The sequence below is a fragment of the Macaca mulatta genome, chromosome 1, assembly GCF_049350105.2.
Source record: "Macaca mulatta isolate MMU2019108-1 chromosome 1, T2T-MMU8v2.0, whole genome shotgun sequence".
Classification (NCBI taxonomy): Eukaryota; Metazoa; Chordata; class Mammalia; order Primates; family Cercopithecidae; genus Macaca; species Macaca mulatta.
The window spans coordinates 146,126,685-146,140,605 of NC_133406.1; the positions used below are offsets into that span (position 1 = coordinate 146,126,685).

Sequence of the window (13,921 nt, forward strand, 5' to 3'; positions counted from 1 at the left end):
TATAAAGAGCATTATCCTCATTCAGCCCATAACCAACCATCTGAAAGAGACTAAGTAATGCCAAAGATTGTGCTCCTAATACATTTGAACCCAGTTCTGATTGCTAAACCTAACCTTTTTCACTATCCCATGAAGCTCTTAGGAACAGTAATAATAATAAATGTCACTTTCCAGTGTTTATTACATACAACATAATTTTAAGCACTTTTCCTAGTAGATCATTTAGATCACACAGCAACATAGATACACATAGGAGTCTTTTTTCACAGATGAAGACACATAGCCACTGGCAGTGGCTAGACAGTGATTGCCTAGCCCAGTGCAGAAGTGGCAGGCAGGGCTGAGCCAGGACCCAGGCAACTGTGCTTCAGAGTCTGTACTCTTCTCCATTATGCTCTAAGTTTTTCCCTCAGAAATTTAAGAATATACATTGGTGCTTACAGTCCAATTGCAAGGAACCAGGTCCTTTAGAATGCTCTATAAATGTGTGGAGGACCCGGGAAAGCAAATCAAAAGAGCTTTGGCCCGGGTGTGGTGGCTCACACCTATAATTCCAACACTTTGGGAGGCCGGAGTGTGCGGATCTTGAAGTCAGGAGTTCAGGACCAGCCTGGCCAACATGGTGAAACCCTGTCTCTATTAAAAATACAAAAATTATCTGGACATGGTGGCAGGCACCTGTAATCTCAGCTATTCAGGAGGGTGAGGCAAGAGAATCACCTGAACCCAGGAGGCGGAGGTTGCAGTGAACCAAGATAACGCCACTGTACTCCAGCCTGGGTGACAGAGTGAGACTCTGTCTCAAAAAACAAAAGTGAAACAAAACAAAAAAAAGAGCCTTGGAACCCAGGGAAGAGAGGCCAGCAGTCCCAGGTGTAGAAGAAGGTCAGATGATATGACGACCAAAAAGTTACTCTGGTGGGTACCTGTCTGCAAACCACTGCCTAAAAGATGTGGGTGAAGGACTGGGTGGCAGGGACAGGATTGCATGCTGTGCTTGGGGCCAGCTGCAGCTCAAAGTCAGGATGGCGTTGAGGCACGGAGTTGGTGGATGTGTTTCGGCAGTGAACAGAAAAGCAGGAGAATGGAGGGCTGGAACATTCCTGGAATTGGAATTTTTTAGGATAGATGCAGGAACTGAGGCTTTTAAGTGAGAAAACATGGACTGTGAGTTCAGACTGTAGAAGAAAGAAAATCTGGGAGCAGATGGGGAAAATGGCATTTTTTAACTTAAAAGCATTCAGCCTTCATTTGACAGAATGGATGTTATGCTTTATTAGTTAATCAGATAAGGAGAGCTCTAAGTAATCTAATATGATATGTTCTCCCTGGGTTGAGTGTAACTGAAAAGCAGATTGAGTGAGTTGGCAAAATCCTTGGGATTCAGGGCACAGTTACATCTGGTTGGTGTGTAAATTAGTGTCACTTTTCTGAGGTTAATTTTCCCATGTCTACCTATTGACATTGTGATAATCTTTTGACCCAGAAAGTACTTGTTCATGCACAGCACTTAAAAGGAAGTTACTCAGCAAGTGTTTTTTGGTATTTTGTAGCTGTTCATATTGATTTAAATGAGTAAAAAATTTGAACTTTTAAATTCAATATACACCTTTAATACTGTGCAAATGTTTAACTCCTCTGCATAGATAACTGAGAATATTACTTTAGAAAAAATATGTAAGACTTGTATTGTCTTGATACAGTGTTCATCTCTAACTCATTCAGACTTTCTTATTAACCATGTGCCGTGAACTTAAATAGATTGCTTTCATTTTCAGACAAAGCACAGTTGCTTCTAGACCAGGAGGTTGAATCAGCATCCCAAAAGACAGAAGATGGTAAAACCCCTAAGCCACTTTCTCTGAAATCTGATAGGTCATCAACAAACTGTGTGGAGAGGCATACTCCAAGGACCAAGATTAGACCTGTAAGTTTGCCTATAGATAGACTACTTCTTGCAAGCCCTCCTAAGGAGAGAAATGGTAGAAATATGGGAAATGTAAATTTAGACAAGTTTTGCAAGAATCCTGCCTTTGAAGGAGTTAATAGAAAAGACACTGCTACTACTGTTTGTTCCAAATTTAATGGCTTTGACCAGCAAACTCTACAAAAAATTCAGGACAAACAGTATGAACAAAACAGTCTAACTGCCAAGACTACAATGATCGTGCCCATTGCACTCCAGGAAAAAGGAGTGACAACAAGCCTCCAGATTAGTGGGGACCATTCTGTCAATGCCACTCAGCCCAGTAAGCCATACACAGAGCCAGTCAGGTCAGTGAGAGAGGCGTCTGAGAGACGGTCTTCGGATTCCTACCCTCTCGCTCCTGTCAGAGCACCCAGAACACTGCAGCCTCAACATTGGACAACATTTTATAAACCACATGCTCCCGCCATCAGTATCAGGGGGAATGAGGAGAAGCCAGCTTCACCCTCAGCAGCAGTGCCTCCTGGCACAGCTCACGATCCCCAGGGTCTCATGGTGAAGTCAAGGCCGGACCCAGACAAAGCATCAGCTTGTCCTGGGCAGGCAACTGGTCAACCTAAAGAAGACTCTGAGGAGCTTGGCTTGCCTGATGTGAATCCAACATGTCAGAGACCAAAGCTAAAACGAATGCAACAGTTTGAAGACCTCGAAGATGAAATTCCACAATTTGTGTAGGGTTGTCAAATTTCAGGGGTTTTTTGTTGTTGTTATTGTTGTTGTGTTATTTTGTGGTATTGTGCTTATTTTGTGAAAGAGTGTTTTGACAGGGCCCCTTTTGTATAGGACTGCCAAATCATGGGTTTTGCCTTTTGTTGTTGTATCGTATTATCCTCTGTTGGTAATACTGAATGGTAGAATGTTTTGATAGGGTCACATATGTGCCTCACTGGAATTATCTTTAAATTCTGTATTTTTGAAGTTGTGAATAAGATAGGTGGATTCATATTTTTTAAAGTTCAGTTGACTTTTCCCACCAAATGGTCCATTTGAATGCATCCCTAATATATGATAATAGTTCTCAACTAATAGGTGCAATTTGGGAAAATCAGGTTTATTTTTTGGAGTGAAACTATTATAAGTGCTTATTTATAAAAGGAATGTTTCTGAATGCAAGTGCCTAAAAAGATTTTGTTGGTATGAATATGTTTTTTCACATAACTTTATACTGCATCTTTTACATTTGTGCTTTTTAAAGATACATATGTAAGCTCTTATTTTTCATTTGGCAATTCACTTAATTTTTAAATGTTTACATAATGGCCAGAAGGCTTGCAAATCTGTATTTAATTGCATTTTAATTAATTGCCAGTTTTTACATGTGATAGTCAATTACATTGTATAAAGAAAATGCACTTAAACATGTTTCTAAATTATATAGTTCAGTTATGTTGTATTTGGCATTAGATGGTTTTAATACATTTGGTAGTTTTTTCACCCCTTGGCTTTATTTTATATAAACTTTTGTTATTCAGCAGTTCTGAACTTTTTGGTATTTTATAAATGGTCCAAAAAATGCATGTGTCAGAAGTTTTTAAATTCAGTGCATTTCCTCTTGATTTGTCTGGGTTAAAACCATTCCTTTTGTATGAAATGTTTTGACTTATGAATCATTTTATGTACTTGTTCTACCTGGATTGTCAACCATTGAAAGTGTATATTCCATCCAAATCAAGCTAAAATTTATTTAAGTTGATTCTGAGAGTACAGGTCAGTAAGCCTCATTATTTGGAATTTGAGAGAAGGTATAGGTGATTGGATCTGTTTCATTTATAAAATGTCCAGTTTTTAGGACTAGTACATTCCTGTTATTTTCTGGGTTTTATCATTTTGTCTAAAATAGGATATAAAAGGGACAAAAAATAAGTAGACTGTTTTTGTATGTGTGAATTATATTTCTACTAAATGTTTTTGTATGACTGTTATACTTGATAATATATATATATATATCAACTTGTTAAATTATTTCAAGTTCTCGTGGCTTCTTTTCAATTGTTGCCTATTACAGTATGGGAGTTTAAGGTTATTAACCATTGGCTTAGAAGTCAACACCTGGGATCATACATCCCTTGACTACAATGTGGAATGAGTTTTATGGAAACTTGTTTTATAGTTCTATGTGATGTGAAGGTCTAGGGAGCAATAACCAGCCCTTTTTTTTCCTGAAGCCTTGTTTTTAGTCCTCATTGTACAAAATATAAAAGAATCATATTGCTGTGAATACCTAAAAAGAAAATTAGAGCCAATGTGTATTGAGCCTTCTCTGTGTGCCAGGAACTTTGCCAAGTTGCTACATGGATTATTTCATTTCAAGTCCAGAGCAACCTGTAATGGGTGGGTAATCATGTTATTTTTTCTGTGTTACAGGTAAGGAAACTAAGGCTTAGTTAAATGACTTGCTTCTGTGTTCCACAGGTGGAGTCAAATCTCAAACATAGGGCGGTCAGATTTTGATGGTTAGTGCTCTTAATGACTATGATTACTAAATGATATCTGGTAGTTTTTAACAACAGAAAATGCAACTTTAAAAATTTTTTATTGTGGTAAAATACACGTAACATTTACCATTTTTAAGTATATTGTTTGAACCACTTTTCAGCATATAGTTCAGTGGCATTAAGTATATTCTCATTGTTTTGCAACCATGAGCACCTATTCATCTCCAGAGCATTATCATCATCCTATACTAAAACTTAGAAAATGTACTTTTAAACTTCTTCAGTTTTCTTTTAATATATGGAGACAACCCAAAGGTTATATCCTGTAATAAACTCACTTCTCTGTTTTCCCTCACAGCTCAAAAATGAGAATTTCACTTTTGGGTCCTTTCTGCCTTTAGGGTTCCCTGGCATTTTGTCCAGCTTAGAGCCTTAAGCCTCTAGATGCTTTCTAGTTTCCTGGGGCTCTGAGGCAAGTATCTCTTGAGACGAGGTTGCTATTTCTAGAGTGTCCACAGTGTGCAGTGTGTTGTGCTAGCTAATAATGTGGTGGAAATCATTTATCCAGAAGTTGTTTTATGCCACATGGAAAGATATGTGAGCAAAGGGAAGGGGCAACAGCGGGAGCCCTGTTAGTGCTGCCAGAACACCAGGAAGCCTTGTGGGAGGTGTATTGTCCAAGGTTCTGAGAAGTCATTTCTGAAGGGTTGATCATAACTTCCCTAGCCAAGTTTTACCTACAGAGAACTTAATTAGAATTTATGAGTACAGTATGTTAAACTACTTTTAGTGTACCTTAGGCAGTGTATTTGTTTTGATACAGAGACAAAGACTATATGATCCCTGAGACTTGTTGCCTAGTGAACTCATAAGCAGATAGAATTGTACGTCTGTTATTTGGGTGATTTAAAGATGGTACTATGGCTACACTATTCCTAGCTATCGTTATGTTACTTACAGTATTTATACAACTGGAAACACCTCTTTAAATGCCAACCATTGTATATTGTTAAATAACTTACAGTCTATGGAATTCTGTAGGTTTTTCTTTCCTACAGGTAGGAAATTATGGTGATGTGTTGATATGATTATATATGTAGACTATTCAGTTAACATCTAGGAGTTAGCAAAGTTGCTACATTCACAATCAGTATGTAAGTCAGTTGTATTCCTGGATATCAACAACTAACAGAAATAAAAGTTTTTAGAAAGATCTCTTCAATATCATTTAAAAATACAAAATACCTAAGAATAAGTCTCACAAAAGATGTACAAGATCTTCATGGAGAAAATGTTAGACCATGTCAGGAAGCATTTAAGGAGATCCTAAATAAATGTAGCACTCCATAATGTACACAAATTAGAAGCTTCAGTCATGTAGAGATGTTAATTTACATTTGTAGATTCAATGTAATCCCAGCCAAAATATGTTTTGCATTATTACCTCTATCTAATGTGTATTTCCTTAAGACAAGGGCATTCCTACATAACCATAGTACCACCATCAAACTTAGGATATTGACATTGACATCATAATGATACCTAATCCACAGGCCACATTCAATCTCCTGATTCTGATTGCCTCAGTAATGTTCCTGTGTTCCAGCATCCCAATCCAGGACCACATAGTGCTTTTAGTTGTCCTATCTCTTGTTTCATTCAGTCCGGAACAGCTTTTCAGACTTGTCTTTGACCTTGACACTTGAGGAGTATTGACCAGTTTGTAGAAAGTTCCTCAGTTTTGGTTTATCATTAGTTAAAACTCATAAGATTTAGGATAGACATTTTTGTCCAGTACTACAGAAATGATGCTGTATACTCAAATGTGTCATGCCAGGATGCACACAATGTCAATTTGTCTTATACCTGATGCTATTAATTTTAGTCACCTGGTTCAGATGGTATATACCAGGTTTCTCCATTGTAAAATTAGAATTAGGAAGTACTTTGTGAGGAGATTCTTAAAGATTGTAAATGTCCTGTTTCTCATCGAATTGTCACAGACTAGTTGAGTCTATTGACAATTCTTGACTGAACCAGTTACTATGTTGACTGTCAAATGGTGAGTCCATGGCTTCTGCCTTGGTTGGCATCCTACTACTGTATTAAGTGTCCTCACACTCAGCCAATCTACTCTGCATACATAAAATAAGCATGCAGTTCAGAAAACAGATTAAACAACTAATAGATTAAACTTCTGAGTTACAAGCTTTATTTGAGTTAATCTTCAGCCTTAATTAACAAAAAACTGTACATGACATGAAAACATGTCTCAGGTTTCTGGATACGGTTCTTGCCCATTCGTTACAGGATGTTGTAAGTTGTCCTTTTATAGTGTTGACAGGATTGGAAACGAGATGAACAGTGACCATTACCAATGAGGCATTGCTCATTGATAAGTGAATACAGCACTGAAATTTAAAAATCAGGCCGGGCGTAGTGGTTCACGCCTGTAATCCCAGCACTTTGGGAGGCCAATGTGGGTGGATCACAAGGTCAGGAGTTCGAGACCAGCCTGACCAACATGGTGAAAGCCCGTCTCTACTAAAAGTACAAAAATTAGCTGGGCGTAGTGGTGTGTGCCTGTAATCCCAGCTACTCAGGAGGCTGAGGCAGAAGAATTGCTTGAACTTGGGAGGTGGAGGTTGCAGTGAGCCGAGATCACGCCACTGCACTCCAGCCTGGGTGACAGGCTGAGTGAGACTCCATCTCAAAAAAAAAAAATTAAAAATCAGGATGACTATAACACAGCCTGACTATAAGAATGGCAAAATCTTATTTACAGTTGTAGACATAGACCTGACATACAATAGTTGCCATCTGCCAAATTCTCTGTAGATCATTTTATACCAAAAATTTGCTTTTAGAGATCTGCTAGCAAAATCAGAAATTTTCTGTATCAATTATTTTAATCAAAGTTGTAAGAGTTCATCTAGTAATTGCCAAAAAAATCACTAGAATGTGTTGTGATTCAACACAGGAGACTAGGACGGGGAACCAAGGTCTACGTATTCTCCATCTCCAAGTATAGATACATAAGTCTCATGATTGAGATTCAATGAGAGTTTTAAATGATTTTTTTTTGTTTTAAAACTGGATCATAAATGCAGCAGTGTGTATATATACATGTATCATTTAAAGAATGATTATAAAATGAATTCCCATTTGCCCCTAACACCCTTATCAGGATGTTAAGGAACCACCAGAATGCCCTTTCCTGATCACATGCCTGTCTCTTCTCACAGCAGGTGTACCCACTATCTTGAGTTTTATGTTAATCCTTCCTTGGCTTTAAAACAAACAAAGCTACCTGTACAATTGTAACTATAGTTTATTTTTCCTTTTTTAAAACACTAAAGTATTTTACTGGGTATTTATCCTGCAATGTATTATTATTCCCACTGTTGATGGGCATTTAGGTTGCTTTCAGGTTTTCTTCCTGCTATGAACAATGTTACATTGAAAACTTAATCTACTTTTCCCTTCATTCACTTTTTTTGTTTGTTTTTTGTTTTTTGTTCTTGACACATAGTCTTGCTGTGTCACCCAGGCTGGAGTGCAGTAGCGCGATCTCGGCTCACTGCAACCTCTGCCTTCCTGGTCCAAGCGATTCTCTTGCCTCAGCCTCCCGAGTACCTGGGATTACAGGTGCACGCCACCACACCCATTAATTTTTGCATTTTTAGTAGAGACAAGGTTTCACCATGTTGGCCAGGTTGGTCTCGAACTACTCACTTTGAGTGGTCCACCTGCCTCGGCCTCCCAAAGTGTTGGGATTACAGGTGTGAGTCACCGCACCTGGCCCTCCATTCACTTTTTTTAAAAATAACAACAACAAATATGCGGTGTGGTGATCATCTCATTTAATCTTTACTTAGGCAGGTGTGATGGTTAATACTGTCAGCTTGATTAGATTGAAGGTTACAAAGTATTGTTCCTGGGAGTGTCTGTGAGGGTGCTGCCAAAAGAGATTAACATTTGAGTCAGTGGGCTGGGGAAAGCAGATCCACCCTTAATCTGGTGGGCACAATCTAATCAGCTGCCAGCCAATATAAAGCAGGCAGAAAAATGAACAAGAGACTGGCCCAGCCTCCCAGCCTACATCTTTGTCCCATGCTGGATGCTTCCTGCCCTTGAACATTGGACTTCAGGTTCTTCAGTTTTGGGACTTGGACTGGCTGTCCTTCCTCCTCAGCTTGCGGACATCCTATTGTGGGACCTTGTGATTGTGTAAGTTAATACTTAAGCTCTCCGTGTGTGTGTGTGTGTGTGTGTGTGTGTGTGTGTGTGTGTCTGTCCTATTCTGTCCCTCTAGAGAACCCTAATACAGATTTTGGTATTGGGAGTGGTTCTAGAGGAACAGAATATTAAGGATGGAGTTCTTTCGTTGGTTTGGGATTTCTGGAGTTGGCTGCTTAATATTTAGACCCCAAAATGCTAAGGACTCTCCTTCTAATAGTATGGAGAACACTGATAGTCCTTGGTGTGAACTGTTTAGAGAGTTATGCAAAATAAATGCATTTGACACTCCTGATTCATTACTCATGAGAGTCAAGGAGTTTAGTGACTCTATGCATAATACCTTTCACCATATGTGGAGAACCAAGAAACATAATGAAGCTGGTTGGTTGCTCCTCTGTTCAGTGGACAAAGTGATGAAAGAAAATTATGAACTCAGAGATTCTGTCTCCCAGCTTTAGAAACAGATACTGAGCCTCAAATCTGCTAAGATTGCCCTGAGTGAGAATCTTATCTCCTGTAGAGAAACAGAAACAGATACTGAGCCTCAAATCTGCTAAGATTGCCCTGAGTGAGAATCTTACCTCCTGAAGAGCAAGAGCTGAAATTGTGGAAAAACAGACACAAGCTCTTATCATGTGAGTGGCTGACTTGTAACAAAATGATGCATGCACCAGGTGTCTACTGTTAAAGTGAGGGCATTTACTGGAAAAGAATAGGACCCTGAAACTTGGAATGGGGTTGTGTGGGAGGACCCTGATGATACTAGGGACACTGAGTTGTGGAATAGATTTGCAAGATCAGAACCTGCATCTTTGAAGAGCCCTGTAATTGCTGTAATTGCTCTTCTCTATGTCGGATCTAATAATGGAGACTTCAGTCACTCAACTACAAAATTTAAATACAGTGGAAATAATTGGATTCTGGGGTGGCGGGGGCCAAGTGATGACACTCAACCATCAAAGGCAGGGTGGGCATAGTTACCGTAATGGATAGCAGAGGCAAAGCGGCAATCAGAATAGTCTGAGTCGTCTAGAGCGCTGGCCTTAGCTAATTAATCATGGTGTTCCTAGAAATGAAATGGATAGGAAGGCTACTGCGTTCCTACTTAATTTATACAAGCAGAAAATTTCTAGGTTGAATGGACAAAAGATTAATTTGAATTATAAAAACAGAGAATCACAGCCCCTCAATCAATTTCCAGACTTCAGTCAGCTTACAGACCCAAAACCCCTTGAATGAAGGGGAGACCAATCCCCTTGAGGAAGGACACCACTACATTACTGACAATTGATGCAGTGAATCTTTCTCCCATCCTTCCCCAAAGAGATCTCCGGCCTTTTACCAGGGTAACTGCACTGGGGAAAAGGAAATGATCAGACATTTCGAGGACTACTGGACTGTCAACTCTGAGCTGACATTGATTCCAGGAGACCCAAAATGTCATTATGGTCCGCCAGTTAAAGTAGGGGCTTATGGAGATCAGGTGGAGTTTTAGCTCAGGTCTGACTTACACTGGGTCCAGTGGGTCCCCAGACTCATCCTGTGGTCATTTACCTAGTGCTAGAATGCACAATTGGCATAGATATTCTTAGCAACTGGCAGAACCCCCACGTTGGCTCCCTCAATGGTAGGGTGAGGGATATTATAGTGGGAAAGGCCAAATGGAAGCCATTACAGCTGCCTCTACCTAGAAAAATCAAAAACAATATTGCATCCCTGGAGGGATTGCAGAGATTAGGGCCACCATCAAGAACTTGAAAGATGTAGGGGTGGTGATTCCCACCAAATCCCCGTTCAACTTTCTCATTTGGCCTGTGCAGAAGACAGGTGGATCTTGGAGAATGAGAGTGGATTATTGTAAGCTTAACCAAGTGATGACTCCAATTGCAGTTGCTGTACCAGATGTGGTTTGATTGCTTGAGGAAATTAACACATCTCCTGATACCTGGTATGCAGCCATTGACATGACAAATGCCTTTTTCTCCATTCCTGTCCATAAGGCCCATCAGAAGCAATTTGCCTTCAGCTGGCAAGGCTAGCAATATACCTTTACTGTCCTACCTCAGGGGTATATCAACTCTCTGGCTTTGTGTCAGAATCTTATTCAGAGAGAGCTTGATTGCTTTTGCTTCCGCAAGATATCACACTGGCCCATTACATTGATGACATTATGCTGATTGGATCCAGTGAGCAAGAAGTAGCAAACACACTGGATTTATTGGTAGGACATTTGTGTGCCAGAGAATGGGAAATAAATCTGACTAAAATTAAGGGAACTTCTATGTCAGTAAAATTTCTAGGGGTCCAATGGTGTGGGGCCTGTTGAGATACTACTTCTAAGATGAAGGATAAGTTGCTGCATTTGGCCCCTCCTACAACCAAGAAAAAGGCGCAATGCCTAGTGGGCCTATGTGGATTTTAGAGGCAACACATTCCTCATTTGAGTGTATTACTCTGGCCCATTTATCGAGTGACCGGAAATGCTGCCAGTTTTTAGTGGGATCCAGAACAGAAGAAGGCTCTGCAACAGGTCCAGGCTGCTGTGGAAGCTGCTCTCCCACTTGGGCCATATGACCCAGCAGATCCAGTGGTGCTTGAGGTGTCAGTGGCAGATAGGGATGCGTCTTGGAGCCTTTGGCAGGCCCCCATAGGTGAATCACAGCAGAGGCCTCTAGGATTTTGGAGCAAGGCCCTGCCATCTTCTGAAGATAACTACACTCCATTTGAGAGACAACTCTTGGCCTGTTATTGGGCTTTGGTGGAAACTGAATGTTTGACTATGGGTCATCAAGTCACCATGCGACCTGAACTGCCTATCATGAACTGGGAGCTTTCTGACCCCTCAACCCCTAAAGTGGGTCGTGCACAGCAGCATTCCATCATCTAATGGAGGTGGTATATCTGTGATCAGGCTCGAGCAGGTCCTGAAGGCACAAGTAAGTTATATGAGGAAGTGGCTCAAATGCCCATGGTCTCTACTGCTGCCACCCTGCCTGCTCTACCCCAGCCTGCACTGATGGCCTCATGGGGAGTTCCCTATGGTGAGTTGGCAGAGGAAGAGAAGACTAGGGTCTGGTTCACAGATGGTTCTGCACAATATGCAGGCACCTCCCAAAAGTGGACAGCTGCAGCACTACAGCCCCTTTCTAGGACATCCCTGAAGGACAGCAGTGAAGGGAAATCTTCCCAGTGGGCAGAACTTCCAGCACTACACCTGGTTGTGCACTTTGCATGGGAGGAAAAATGGCCAAATGTGCGATTATATACTGATTAGTAGGCTGTAACCAATGGTTTGGCTGGATGATCAGGGACTTGGAAGAAGTTAATCTCAAAAGAGATTAACATTTGAGTCAGTGGAAGAAGCATGATTGGAAAGAAGTGGAAGAAGCATGATTGGAAAATTGGCGACAAATTTGAGGAAGAGGAGTGTGGATGGACCTCTCTGAGTGGCCAAAAACCGTGAAGATATTTGTATCCCATGTGAGTGCTCACCAACGGGTGACCTCAGCAAAGGTGGATTTTAATAATCAAGTGGATAGAATGACCCATTCTGTGGATACCACTCAGTGTCTTTCCCCGGCCAACCCTCTCATCGCCCAATGGACCCATGAACAAAGTGGCCATGGTGGCAGGGATGGAGGTTACGCCTGGGCTCAGCAACATGGACTTCCACTCACCAAGGCTGACCTGGCTGTGGCCACTACTGAGTGCCCAATTTGCCAGCAGCAGAGACCAACACTGAGCCCTCGATGATCAGCCCCATTCCTTGGGGTGATCAGCAAGCTACCTGGTGACAGGTTGATTTATTGGATCTCTTCCATCATGGAAAGGGAAGAGGTTTGTCCTCACAGGAATAGACACCTACTCCAGATATGGGTTTGCCTATTCTACATGCAGTACTCTGCCAAGACAACTATCTATGAACTCATGGAATGCCTTACCCACCATCATGGTATTCCACACAGCATTGCCTCTGACCAAGACACTCACTTCACAGCTAAAGAAGTGTGGCAGTGGGCTCAGCCCCATGGAATTCACTGGTCTTACCATGTTCCCCATTATCCTGAAGCAGCTGGGTTGATAGAGGGATGGAATGGCCGTTTGAAGTCACAATTACAATGCCAACTAGGTGACAATACTTTGCAGGGCTCGGGCAAAGGTCTCCAGAAGGCCGTGTATGCTCTGAATCAGCATCCAATATATGGTACTGTTTCTCCCATAGCCAGGATTCACGGGTCCAGGAATCAAGGGGCAGAAGTGGAAGTAGCACCTCTCACCATCACCCTTAGTGATCCACTAGCAAAATTCTTGCTTCCTTTTCCCACGACATTACATTCTGCTGGCCTAGAGGCCTTAGTTCCAAAGGAAGGAATGCTGCCACCAGGAGACACAACAACAATTCCATTAAACTGGAAGTTAAGATTGCCACCTGGACACTTTGGGTTCCTCCTACCTTTAAGTCAACAGGCTAAGAAAGGAGTTACAGTGTTGGCTGGGGTGATTACCCAGACTATCAAGATGAAATCAGTCTACTACTCCACAACAGAGGTAAGAGTATGCGTGAAACACAGATCATTAGGGCATCTATTAGTATTACCATGCTCTGTGATTAAGATCAATAGGAAACTACAACAGCCCAATCCAGGCAGGACTACAAATGGCTCAGACCCCTCAGGAATGAAGGTTTGGGTCACTCCACCAGGAAAAAAACCACGACCTGCTGAGGTGCTTGCTGAAGGCAAAGGGAATACAGAACGGGTAGTAGAAAAAGATAGTCATTGGCTATGACCACGTGACCAGCTAAAGAACGGGGGCTGTAATTGTCATGAGTATTTCCTCCTTTTGCTAAAAACATGTTGGTGAATGTATACACTTGCACTAAGAAAGGATCTTTATTTTGGCCAGGCGCGGTGGCTCACGCCTGTGATCCCAGCACTTTGGGAGGCTGAGGCGGGCGGATCACTAGGTCAGGAGATGGAGACCATCCTGGCTAACACGGCAAAACCCTGTCTCTCCTAAAAATACAAAAAAATTAGCCAGGCGTGGTGGCCGGCTCCTGTAGTCCCAGCCACTTGGGAGGCTGAGGCAGGGGAATGGTGTGAACCCGGGAAGCAGTGCTTGCAGTGAGCCGAGATGGCGCCACTGCACTCCAGCTGGACGACAGAGTGAGATTCTGTCTCAAAAAAACAAAAAAAAAGAATAAAAGAAGAAAAACACCTTTTCCTTTATCATGTGACATAAGATTTATTGACTTCAT

General features: G+C 41.4%; 1 protein-coding gene across 5 annotated transcripts in view; it reads left to right on the forward strand.

Annotated features, from left to right (window-relative positions):
- ARHGAP29 (Rho GTPase activating protein 29) overlaps positions 1–3,947 on the forward strand; it is a 75,861-nt gene extending 71,914 nt beyond the window's left edge. For all 5 annotated transcript variants that reach the window (XM_077952829.1, XM_077952822.1, XM_077952827.1 and 2 more), the window contains one exon: positions 1,779–3,947. In XM_077952829.1, coding sequence (XP_077808955.1) covers positions 1,779–2,662 — 884 coding nt within the window. In that variant the 3' untranslated portion in view covers positions 2,663–3,947. The remainder of the gene's footprint in view (positions 1–1,778) is intronic.
- The last annotated feature ends 9,974 nt before the right edge of the window (positions 3,948–13,921 follow it).